The 12,248-nt window shown below is 36.1% G+C and overlaps 1 protein-coding gene across 7 annotated transcripts in view; it reads left to right on the forward strand.

Moving 5' to 3' along the window:
• PTPN3 (protein tyrosine phosphatase non-receptor type 3) overlaps positions 1-12,248 on the forward strand; it is a 168,947-nt gene that overhangs the window by 105,580 nt on the left and 51,119 nt on the right. For all 7 annotated transcript variants that reach the window (XM_083825199.1, XM_083825200.1, XM_083825201.1 and 4 more), the window contains 4 exons: positions 1,241-1,304; positions 6,056-6,228; positions 7,929-8,063; positions 9,066-9,242. In XM_083825199.1, the coding sequence (XP_083681325.1) occupies positions 1,241-1,304; positions 6,056-6,228; positions 7,929-8,063; positions 9,066-9,242 (549 nt within the window). The remainder of the gene's footprint in view (positions 1-1,240; positions 1,305-6,055; positions 6,229-7,928; positions 8,064-9,065; positions 9,243-12,248) is intronic.

The raw sequence follows: 12,248 nt of genomic DNA on the forward strand, positions 1-12,248 counted from the left end.
ACCCCTTCTGTGCAGGGGTGAGGAATTGTTTGTTCAGTTATCTTTCTTGTTTGTAACTTGCATATATAAACTCTTCTCTGTGAACAAGGGATGTTGTGCTATAACAGCGCATCACTCTTAGGAAGTGGGGAATGGATGATACGGCATTCATTGTTCCACGTGCTGAGTATGCAAAAACTGTGGTAACAACTGAGATGGTCTTCAATATACTTGAGAGCTGATGAGATCTAAGGTGCTGTGAAACATCAGTTGAAGAGAATATTTTGAGACCTTCAGCAGCAGCCTTCCAAAAACCTTTCCTGATGTGCAGATGTTCTTTTTCACAAACACATGACTTGATCAGACCTTCAGTAGTTTTCCCCAGGTATCAGTATGGTTCCAGGTGATCACAGATCATGGTTTTCTTTTTCCAAAATGCGTAGGTTTTCAGTTATTGAAGTAGAACTATTGTAAAGAAAATCTAGATAATTTAGATGAATCTTGTTTTCTTGTAGGAAGATGCCTGGGCACCTAGAAGTTTACTTAATTTAACAAAACTGCTAAGGATATAATTAAAACGGAAAGTGTTCAAGCACCAATTGCAATGTAACTCTAACCTTAAAAAGTCTTTATCATACAGTGTATATATAGAAAAGACATGTTCAATTCTGCTACATAGTTAATGTAGCATTTTTATGCAGTATTAATAAGTGAAAAATACATTAACATTTGCATTTTTTATCCTTCAGGGTTGACTTTAATTACAATGTTTTAGTTGTTAATAAAAGTGAATTATCTTTTAACATTCTAAGTCAGTTCTGTGAAGTCTCAGAGAAATTTCAGATACTGTATGACCAACCTTGTCATGTCATTAAGGTCTTAAATTTTATTCGTTTAGTCACAGTTGTCATATGATTCTTAAGTTATACAAACTTGACACGTTTAACATTTGTGCAGCTAGTAAAGGATGTCATCAAGTTTTTGCTGCAAGAATAGATTTGGTGGGAGAGAATTGCTATGTGAGCTATTTAAAGAGTAAATGAGGAAGAATCTTAATTTTAAAAAGACCTTTCCTTCTTAGCTATTTTTTTCTTTAAGTTTCTTGAATCTATATACCACTCAGCACTCAGGAGATGGTTGCATGTTATTTACTGAATATTTAACAGCTGTAATCTTTTAGACTGCACACAGTATTATTTTAAATTGCTTTTTTTCCCTCTAGGCATTATTTAGTATTTCATGGTCTGTCTCTCTCTTTTAGGGTGAACATATTAAAAATTTCCTTTAAAAGGAAAAAGTTTTTTATACAACAACGGCAAAAACATGTAAGTAGTCATTTCACTTTGTTTTGCTTAAATGGTTGTGTTCAAATTTTTGGCCTTAAAATATAGTCAACAGAGGGCTGGACCTGTAGGTACTATGTTATGATAACTTGCCTTTGAAATTCTGTTTGGTTAATTTGCCCTTGCTGTCGTGGTCCTTTTTATGCTTATTCTGTTTCCCATTTTTGTTTCCTTTCAAACATGGAGTACTTCAACCTTCAGTTTGTTGGACCATGTCTTTTTAACGCAGGTTTATTTTCCCCTGCAGACTTGGGGGAAACACAGATGTTCATCCTCTCTAGATTTAGTAACCTAGCCTTTTTCTTGCAAGTAACTGCTGCTCTTTTCTTGGCTCACTGTGCTCTGTAGAGCACCTTACGGCAGTGAATCTGCTGAACAGCTGCTTATCCTATCTGGGAGGACTTTGTGAGGTCCCTTCTGGTTTTGGGACTCAGAATTCTGGGAGGAAGGAAGGTACCCGGAGGAAAGGAGAGCTCTGCTGCTGAAAGATACAAGATTGGGAACGGGGTTAGTACATAACCTTGTGAACACAGATTGCTAAAGAAGTCTTTTTTTTTTTTTTTTTATTGATTGATCGATTTTTTGGTGGTTGTTTTTACCCCAAAAGGGGAGCATTTTCTTTTTTTTCCACTAGTTTAGGTATTTTGAAAACTTAAGGAATGTGCATGCATGTACACATTCCTAAGTGTCAGGGCTCCTGTGTAAAGAAAGTTGAAATCTAGAGTTATTGTTGCTGCACTAATGCGTGGATGTAGGCGGGGTGTACAAACAATAGTATTTTGTCTTTTGGGTGTCATTACCTACCAGCAAAGGGTCTGGAGTTTTTTGCAAACGATATGTTTCTAAATATATTATTTATATGTAAACTTATTTCAGTGTGCTCAAATAATATATTTAACTGTATAAAGAAATGAGTTGAGTGAGTAGCAAGTCACCACTTGTGAGTTGAATTGTATTATGTGGTGTATTTGTATTACATGTACAGGTATTACTTTCTAGATTTGAGAACTAAAAATTCACTGATTAGTAGTGTTAAATTCTAGGTATTTTTCTTTATATGCACACATTTTAAAGACTTGGTCAAACTGAAATTCTCTTTCTGGAGACCAGTGTCACCTTTGAAAAGAGCAGCATTTTTTTGAAGTTTGATCATTTGAACTTTTGTTAAATAATGACAGGTCAAGGACCTTCATTTTTTTTAAACTAATCTCCTCTTAGGTAATCATAGTTATTTACTTTATAACGCATTGAGATTACAGTAATGCACACCATGTCTTGCTTAAAATTCTACAGCACTGTAGGAAAAGTAAGGTCAGCCACATGACCTTTCATTTTTTCTCAGTAAATATGAAAAAGCAGACCAGGTGTGCTATTAAGTCTGTAGGTACAGTCATCCTTGTCAATTATCCTCCTTTGCTTGAAATGTAGGGCAGCAGTCTACATCCTTGCAGTCCTTTAATGGTACTGCTTTGAACAGCCTGCTGTTGTAATGCAGTGGGAGCAAGGGGGCAGCTGGACTACTGTTGCTTTTCTCCTAAATGCTGGGTCGCTTGAGTGGTTTCTGAAGGCAAATGTCTGAGGCAGTGTCATCTTTTTCTTGGAAGTGCAGAAAGAAATAGTTAAATAAGGCTGTAAGGAAGGAAGACGAAGAATGTGGGGAAAGCAGAGCAGATACTGCATATTAGTTGTCAAGTTTTAATTCAAGAAGGCAACAGTGCTATAACATCTCAGAATTTTGCATGTCATATGTAGCTTTCTTTCCAAAATCTACAGAAGTTCTTAAAGGCTATGGATTTGCAGTCATCTGGGATACGCCGTGTTTCATTGATTTATTCTCCTCATTTTCCTCGCTCCTTTTTTTTTCTTTCCTTATGCCACTGTTTTGAAGAATCAATTTACCTTCTCTCTCACTCTTCATTACTCATCTCCTCTTTTACCATCCCACTGCTTCAGTCTATTGATCAGCTACTTGATAGAAGTATGCAATATTTCTGTTTCTACTAAAGAGCTACATAAGGACCGGGAAGCAAGACTGATGAATCAGTGAATGTCTGATGTTTTAAAAGCTCGTGATACTTAGACTTAAAGGTGTAAGATTTATGGTAGGAATAGGAGCTGTGCTGATTTACAGACATTTTAAAGCTTCCAAAATGGAACTTTATATCAAATGTGCTTATGTAATGCTTAAAAATAACTGCTCCTTTTTTTGCATTTTAGCACGTATTTTTACTTCCTATGCTGTAGACATTCCCAAATTCTCTGTGAATGTAATAGGCATTGAGTTCAGAGATGAGATGAGAGTTATTCCTGATGTTCAAATAGCAAGACACTCATTTTAGCCATGGAGAGTTGTTCCCTTTGCCTTAATGGCCACAGATTTCTCTAATTCTCACTTCTAGATAATGACTAAAAGAACATTCTCTAGGAACTCACTTTGAGAAGGATGATAAGCACTAAATCCATGTATCCCACTAAAACACTCTTCATCTTATAAAATAGTGCATCGATTTAATGGCATGACTTGCAAGGTGGCCTGTTAGTGATCCAGAAGACATAGTTAATAACATATATTTTTTTAATTTAAAAACTGACTATATTTTTCTAAAACTTCTTAAAAGTATTCATCACAGTATATGTCTATATTTAAATTCGTAGCCCACTTAAAAATATTTAGGAAGATTCTTTGTCAACAGTTGGGATAAATGCACTTGTGACCAAGATTCGGTACTCTTTTCAAACCTAAATTTAAACATGGAAAACTAGGTGTACTTAATTTCTTATCTTTACACAATGGCTTTTCAGTATAATTGAGATGTTCAGATAAACTAATTTTTATGCTTATTGAAAGACCAGTGCTCTAGACCAAAAAAAAACCAACCCTGAATATTTCCTTTAATTTGTTATATAAAACACTTCAAGAGGTATTTAGCCAACAGAGTAGGTTAGAAATGCTCTTTGTCATTAAAGCTTTAAGTGCCATGTGCTTTTCATCTTGCAAGAAATTCTGAGTTAAAATTTCACAGTGCCTGCACACATTATCTTATATAAGCTAATTAGAAGTAACTGTGGTGAGCTGACGAAGATGAATTGGCTCCAGCATGCTTGAGGGTCAAAGAGAGAACCCTACTTAAAAAATAAAATAAAAATGTTGCTTGTTTTAATAGAGGTAGGAAGAACATGCCTGATAGATTACAATCAGTTAAACACTTTGTAATGCCTAAGCAGAATTAAGGGGCAAACCCTTTTTAGCTTTTTCTTGTGATTCTCATTGTTTGTTGGTTTTTGTTTCATTTACAAAATAGAGAATCTGTAAGTGAAGTCATTGCAGTAGCTCAAGTGTTTTGCACAATGTGGTATTGATCTCTGATACCTGACATTTTACAAATGTTACAGAGAAAGAAAAAGAATACGAGGAAAACCATTTGATTATCCCAGCCAAAATGGTCTGTAGTTCCATTTTGTTGTTTGCTTGTGAACACACAAAAGGACCATGCAACTAGAAATTAGGATGTTGTCCAGATGGGACACTGATTTATTGCTGGAGTGTGTGAGAAAGAGTTTTATTAGGTCTCCAAGTCATTTAATAAAGAGGCTTTGCAACCCAAATCCTGACGTCCTCCATAGTATGAACTAGAAAGAGAGCTTTACCGACATGACTACCTGCCTAATTATATGTTGTGATGTCAAAATTCAGTCATAATTCAGAATAAATAGTTGCAAAGAATAAACGATGAAGTTGCAAGCTTGCTTTATTTTTTTTCACTGAAGTGCTGAGATCTGATAGCAGTGAACTCAGGTCTCCCCTTATCTTGCTTATTACCCATACCTTTCTCCTCTGTGCTTTACTCTTTGTTCTGCTTTGTTTGTGTTAATAATTGCATTAACTAGCCAAAGCTGTAGCTTGTGCAAAACTTTCTGGAGCACTGAGACCTGCAATAGTTCAACAAGTGCTATAGTTGTCCAGCACATAAGTGTGGGTGGTACAATTGTGTTACACCTGTGTACCACTGAGCACTGAAATTGCAAGTTTTCATGGGGAGACGCAAGCTTTCCATTCTGCTTCCTTTTGATCTCCTTATTTTGACCTTGTGTTATCATCCAGAAAACAGGATTGGATTTGAAAAACAGTAGCAGCACCTCTAGTCCTTCAATTGCTTTCCTTTCCCCAGAACGTATCACTGTTAACATCTTTAGTATCTTCTAAAAGAATATAAGGCAGATGCTTTTTGCATTCTAGCTCTTGAAACAACATTTATATGAAGTCTTACATGAACAGTTTGAATTCAAAGATAATTTTTTTTTTCCTTTCTACATTACACACTTAATAAGATGGTTAAGAGTTTTCTTTGTCATAGGAGGTCAAGATCTGACTGGAAATCCGAAAATCTGTTCAGCTGTTTAGTATTACGCTTATATATGCAAAACCTCTGGCACGCTAGACTTAAATATTTCATTAACATTGTAATGATCAGGAACCGATTATTAATAATTTTAATATTGCTTACACTTTTAAAACGTTCACTGTGGAATTTAGAATTTTATATACTCACAGGGCTGTTTCATAAATCTCCAGCTCAAAGTCTACTGTATGATGAATTTTTGTTTTCCTAAATGTAATTCGCTTATTTAGGCTAAAAGTAATTTCATTGTTATTTATATGATAGGTTTATGACCTTGTTTGCTCTGTTTGATCTGCTTCTGTGTATTGAAACATAAATTTTCTTACATTACAGAACGAGTCCAGAGAGCATATTGTTGCCTTCAACATGTTAAATTACAGAGCATGCAAAAATCTTTGGAAGTCTTGTGTAGAGCATCACACATTTTTTCAGGCAAAGAAGTCGCTACCTCATGAAAAAAAGATATTGTCACATTATTGGACTCTGGGTTCTAGAAATCCAGCAAAGTAAGTATTGTGTGAAAGCATGTTTTACGCTGTAAATGGGAAAGGGAGGATTTTTGTCAGAGATAGATGAAGTTGGAGTTGCAGAGCTCAGTTCTGCTTACCGCTGCATTGGTCTTTGTAAACTGTTGGATAAATTATGTATCTTTGTTTTCCTTTTTTTCCCCAACATGTTTTCATTACAATTCATAAAAAGTTATTTGAATATAAGTATGTTTTACTGGTATTTTTTCAACTTGCCTTTTCAGTTTAAGGCATAAAAACACTTGAAAGTAAATATGTTATGTGGCTAATGATCCAATAAGACAGTTTGCAGAACAGATTTGTTTTGAACTGTTTACTCCTTAATGTTATATACACAGTTTAATATGTTAGTACCATGCTCTTCAGAAATTGCCCTAATTGAGTACTAGGATGCCAATTAGTGACATGGAGATGAATGTATTTTCCCCATCCAAACATTGAAGATACCACTATCATGACACTTCTTATCATTTGTTTGCTTTCTTGACTTCTGCTAGTCATTGAGCTGGTGGTTTCATAGCGGTGTCTCAAATCTAGTTCCTGAAAAGTTGTACTTCAAAGCCTGTCATTTTGCTCCTTGAAGTTAGGATTGACTCTTCCCACATGCACCATGTGGGCTGGAAGTCTTACGTCATTATCCTCTCTGAGGATAATGGTTCTGGGGAGTTCTGTAGTTCTTTGGTTATCTGTACTCTATGTAGACTTTCTGAAAAGCTGCTTGTTTTGATGTTTTTTGGAGAAGTGTTTTAATTTTCTTTCATTTATTTTTGCAGCATCTTCGCTTAACTGTTGTTCCTTTTATTTAATTTGTCTGATTATCTTTTTCATATTTGGGCATAGATTCAACTTCTAACTGATGTCATTATGCTTCAAGTAGCTTCCCAGACTTTGTGGCTGGCTTTTCATATTCTCATGTCTCTTTCAATACTGCAGAAATTTGTACCAAGGGGACTAGCATTGCCTGTAAATTAGGGCAGTAAAGCCACAAGGGTTGTCCAGCCACAAGAATGTACATAAAATTCTATTTTCCACTGGAGTGGAATTTCCATATTTTTACCTAGTAGTAGATCATACTTTAACCTAAGTGTTTAAACATCTGTATTTTGAGGATTAGCTCCTTTATGGGTTGTTATGAACTTGTTCTTCCTGTGGTGATGGTATTGAGGAGGTGACTTTCTCAAAGCTTTCTCTGATGGTTTATTCCTGTAATGAACATGTCAACCAATGTGGCTTCATTCTGGAAATGGTATATATGTATTGTTAAAGTGGTTCTGCACTCAGTTAAGCCATTAGTGAATTGTTACCCTTTTAATGAGTTTTAACAGGGAATGTCTATAATCTTTTGCCTATACTTGAATAGTTTTGTCAGACTCTTGGTTTGGTGCCAATATAATATACCAAATTTCCTGTTTTCCCCTCCATCTTCTTGAACACAATTAGGTTAAAAATAACTCTCAGAGATGGTTATTTTTACCCAGGTTTTTAATTAGCATTGTAGCAGGGATGAACAGTTTTATTGCCACAAGTAAGGGACAGCAAATGGCTCTGTGATTATGAGGGGTAAGCACAGGGAACTCTTTAAAACATGAATTTTGATATTGACTTTCAAAGCATATTTTATTTCATTGAGTTTTCCTATGCAAAATAATTAACAGGTTTTTATTTTTGTTTCTTTTCAGGTCTGTAAACAGCCAGTACTGCAGAAAAGTCATAGGTGGGATGGTTTGGAACCCATCTATGAGGAGATCTTTGTCTGTTGAGCATTTAGAGACCAAAAGCCTTCCTTCTCGATCCCCTCCTATTACCCCTAATTGGTAAAATCAAGTTTCAGCCTTTACTCTCCCTTCCAGCCTCCTACCTTTTCTAATTGTATGTATTCTAGCAGACTAGTTATGTAGTGCCTACATACATATGCTGTTATTTTGAGAATCGATATGATGACAGCAGAGGAGTGGGTATCATTTACCTCCACATTAGCAAAGTTTTTAATACTGTCTGCAAAAATGTTCTATCCAAGTTATGACACTTTGTTCTGGATAGGTGGACAAACAGATTAAGAAAAAATGTGGGTGGGGTGGGGGTGGGGGGTTGGATGACTGCAATAGTTTTTATGCTACCTGAAGACTAGTAGCAGGTGGAGTAACTACCTGAATATATTAACAGAAGCACAGATGGTAGATCAAGGAAGTGAGTTATCCCCATTTTGTTCAGCATTCACTAGACCTTCATCTAAAATGCTGCAACCAGTTTTGGGCCCACCAATACAAACAGGAGTGAGCTCAGCAAAAGCCACCAGCCACCAAGACGGTTATGGGGCCAGAGCACTTCCTCTGTGAGGCTGAGGTTAGGTATTAGGAAGAAATTCTTTATTATGAGGGTGGTGAGGCACTAGAACAGGTTGCCCAGGGAAGCTGTTGATGTCTCACCCCCTAGGAGGGTTCAAGGCCAGGCTGGACGGGGCTTTGGGCAACCTGGTTTAGTGGAATGTGCCCCTTCCCGTGGCAGGGGGTTTGGAACTAGCTGATCGTTCAGGTTTCTTACAACCCAAACCATTCTATGATTCTGTGATTATAACTTCAATAAGTACAGGTATCGTTTGGGGGACACAAGTGTACTGAACCTGGCAGCATATGATCACCTAGTATACCATAACACTTTTTTTTAAACCGATATATCCACTGTTTAAGATGAGACCTGTACACCTAACATGAAGACTTTAGGACATAGATTGCAGTAGGATGGAAATCATCTTGAAAGAGTTCTACGCACTATTTGATTACAACCTACCTACTTGTGTTCACGTTCCTTTTTTTAAGGCGGAGTCCTAGACTACGTCATGAAATTCGTAAACCACGACACTCATCTGTAGATAACCTTACAAACGAGATTACCTATATTACTGAGACAGAGGATGTTTTTTATACATATAAGGGCTCTCCAACATCAAAAGACAGCGATTCGGAGTTCTCTCAGAACCGTAGTCCACAGAGGAGGTAAGAACTTCAGCAAACAATTCATTGCCTATTTTGATTTAAAACCAAACCAAAACAGCTTTAGCACAAAACAGTCATAATATTAAAATTCTCAGTAGCTGAGTTCTCAGTAAAATTAAAGAAGACATGCCTGTTCATACCTGTAATATCCCATTTCCTAGTAGCTTCTGCAGTCCTTTCTCACCTGTTATAAACTTTCTTTTCTTTTGGGGAACCTTTACTAAACTCTTAAGAGTTGATTTATGTTCCCCATTATCAGTTCCAGCTGAGCTGAAAGACTTACTGTATTTGATTAAACATGCGGACATAATACTAGCAGTCATCCATCTTTTTCTATCTCAGAGGAACTGTAGATTGCCTCTCTGAAGGCGGTCTCTTCTTTTCACCTTCAGCTACTTTGCTCTGTGTCAATTGTTCTCCCTTGTGGCAGTCTAACCACTGCTAGGTTTACTTGCAGGGCTTGAAGCTCCTATCTTTGCACAGTGATTATTTGTTTGCTTATATATTTAACGTATGGCTTTCCTATTATGGAGGTATTTCTTCATGAGTAACTTCATATTAATGCAATATTAACTGTAAAAAAATAATAAATGTATCAAGTCATTGATTGGTCAATTTCAGAAAGAAAACAGAGCTACTTTGCAACTTTCAGATGGGAGAATACTGTGCATTAAAATGCAGCTTCATTTATAGTGTTACAAAAGGAAAACCGTTTCTGGTGGCCCCTTATAACTCAAAGGCATGATGTATTTTGAGCAGCAATGTATTAATGCAAGTTGAGAGGAATAACCTATCTCTTTGATAGCGTGCAGTCATTAGCTGTGGCTGTAAACCCTGGATGTACACTATTTTCTTCATATTTGAAGACAACATTATTGTTACTACATTATAGTAGAGAGGTTTCTATGAAAGAACTGAAAATTTAACATGTATGCATATTTGGAGCTTTTCACTGTGGTCTTTGAAAATATTTTTTTGTTTTTCTTACTGGAAGTCAGAGGAACCGTAGTACTAGTAGTATCAGTAATAGCCATAATATATGTGATGCGTCTAGATGTTATGAACAGTCATAGATATGAAGCCACGTCTTTCCTGTGTTCTTGTACAGGCAGATTATACACTTGCAGAAGTAGTTTTCAAATAAAGTCAATGAGAGGAAGATCATATGTCAAGATGATGAGTATAGTAGTGTAGACAAAAAAAAAAAAAATATTGCCACTCTGTGTACTGTGACTAGTAGATTGTGTCCTGCCTTCATCATTCTTGTTTTTGTTGTTTTTTCTTCAATTTTCTTTTTACTTTTCTTCATCTGCATTTTTTCTCCTTCCTGTTTCACCTTTCCTATGTCTACAGAGAGTGGAGGGGAAAGCCTGTTTTTGATGGTATTTCTCCCAGTGAAAATAAGGCATTCTAAATTCGAAAATAGCACATTGATTTCTTTTCTGAGCAGTGAAAGATTCTGCTATATCACTCTGGAGAAAATTATGTTACAGAAAACTAGGTTTATACGAATTAATAAGTTATTCCCAACATATTCTTTGTTTCTTTGGAATATTTATAGTATTTGATACTATGCAGAACTGAAAAAATGCTTGCATAAATCTGATGAACTGTTAGGCTTTTGTGAAGTAAAATGGTCATTAATACCTCAAAAATTGAGGTCAAATACACAGTAGCCAGACAAATCAAAAAATGTTTCTTCTCTACACTGAAATTTTCAACAGTTTATATTTGTCCACCTTCCAACTTTTATTTTTAGATGTTCTTACTTTAGCCATTACGTGCCTCACTCCATTTGTTGTAAGATAAAAAATAAAATTAAGTCTATATGTGTGGACAAACCTTTCTTTCTCTGAGTGCTTTATTGAAAGAGCTATCTACCAGCTAAATCTGCTTTATAAGAAGAAAAGCTTAACTAAAAAAGGGTAGGTTTAGATTAGATATAAGGAAGAAATTCTTTACTCTGAGGGTGGTGAGGCAGTAGCACAGGCTGCCCAGAGAAGCTGTGGATGTCCCATCCCTGGAAGTGCTCAAGGCCAGGTTGGATGGGGCTTGGAGCAACCTGATCTAGTGGGAGGTGTCCCTGCCCATGGCACAGGGTTTGGAACCAGATGATCTTTCAGGTCTCTTCCAACCCAAGCCATTCTATGAACTTGCATTTCTTTAGTATTAAGTATAGACAAACATTTGTCCTGGACTTTTGCCACAGTTCAGGAATATTTTGTTATTAACTAGCAAACACCTTGCAGTGTACTGATAAATCTTTTAAAGCTATCTTACCTATTTTTGCTGTGCTTGTCTTTAGTAGATTTGAATTGACATGATTGAAACATGCTTTGGAAAAATACTGAAAATGAAAATCTGTCATTTCTTTTCTTGTAGAGGAGGGCCAAGAGTAGCTTCTTATAGTCCTGCCATCCTCTTTAGAGGGCTCATTTTTCTCCATACCTACAGTCTCATGTTATCAAAAAAAGGTGTTAGTTAATACTGATTATAAATGATGAATGTGTTTGATGTGAAGAAATAATCCAAAACAATGTGGAGAGTTACTAGCAAGCAACTGTAAGACAGTGATTTTTAATCACTAAGTTGTTAGATCTGGGACCTTGAATCTTAATCATATAGCTGCCTTTTTTATTATTAAATATGTTTGCATAAGTTTCATTCACTGTCTGAAGCTCAGGACTGTTCAAGATGCAGTTAGCACAGCATATAGCTACTTAGTTTTCAAACCGCTGTGAGCATTTTAGGGGTAGGGGGAATGGCAGATAGTTTTTGCTCGTTTTTACTTCAGACCCTAGGTAATGTTTTAAGTCCTTTTCCTCAAGACAGAATTACCTTCAAACTGTTCTGTTTGCTTTTTTGGGACACATTTATAGATAAAACTTGTGTATCGAGACTTATTGTGTACTTAATCCTTCCAAGGCATGTTTGGAATCTTGGTGGACATTGGAGTTGCAGAAGATAACGTTGCTGTCAGAGTGTATAAACATGCTCTAATTTCCC

Source organism: Anser anser, assembly GCF_964211835.1.
Source record: "Anser anser genome assembly, chromosome: 2".
NCBI lineage: Eukaryota > Metazoa > Chordata > Aves > Anseriformes > Anatidae > Anser > Anser anser.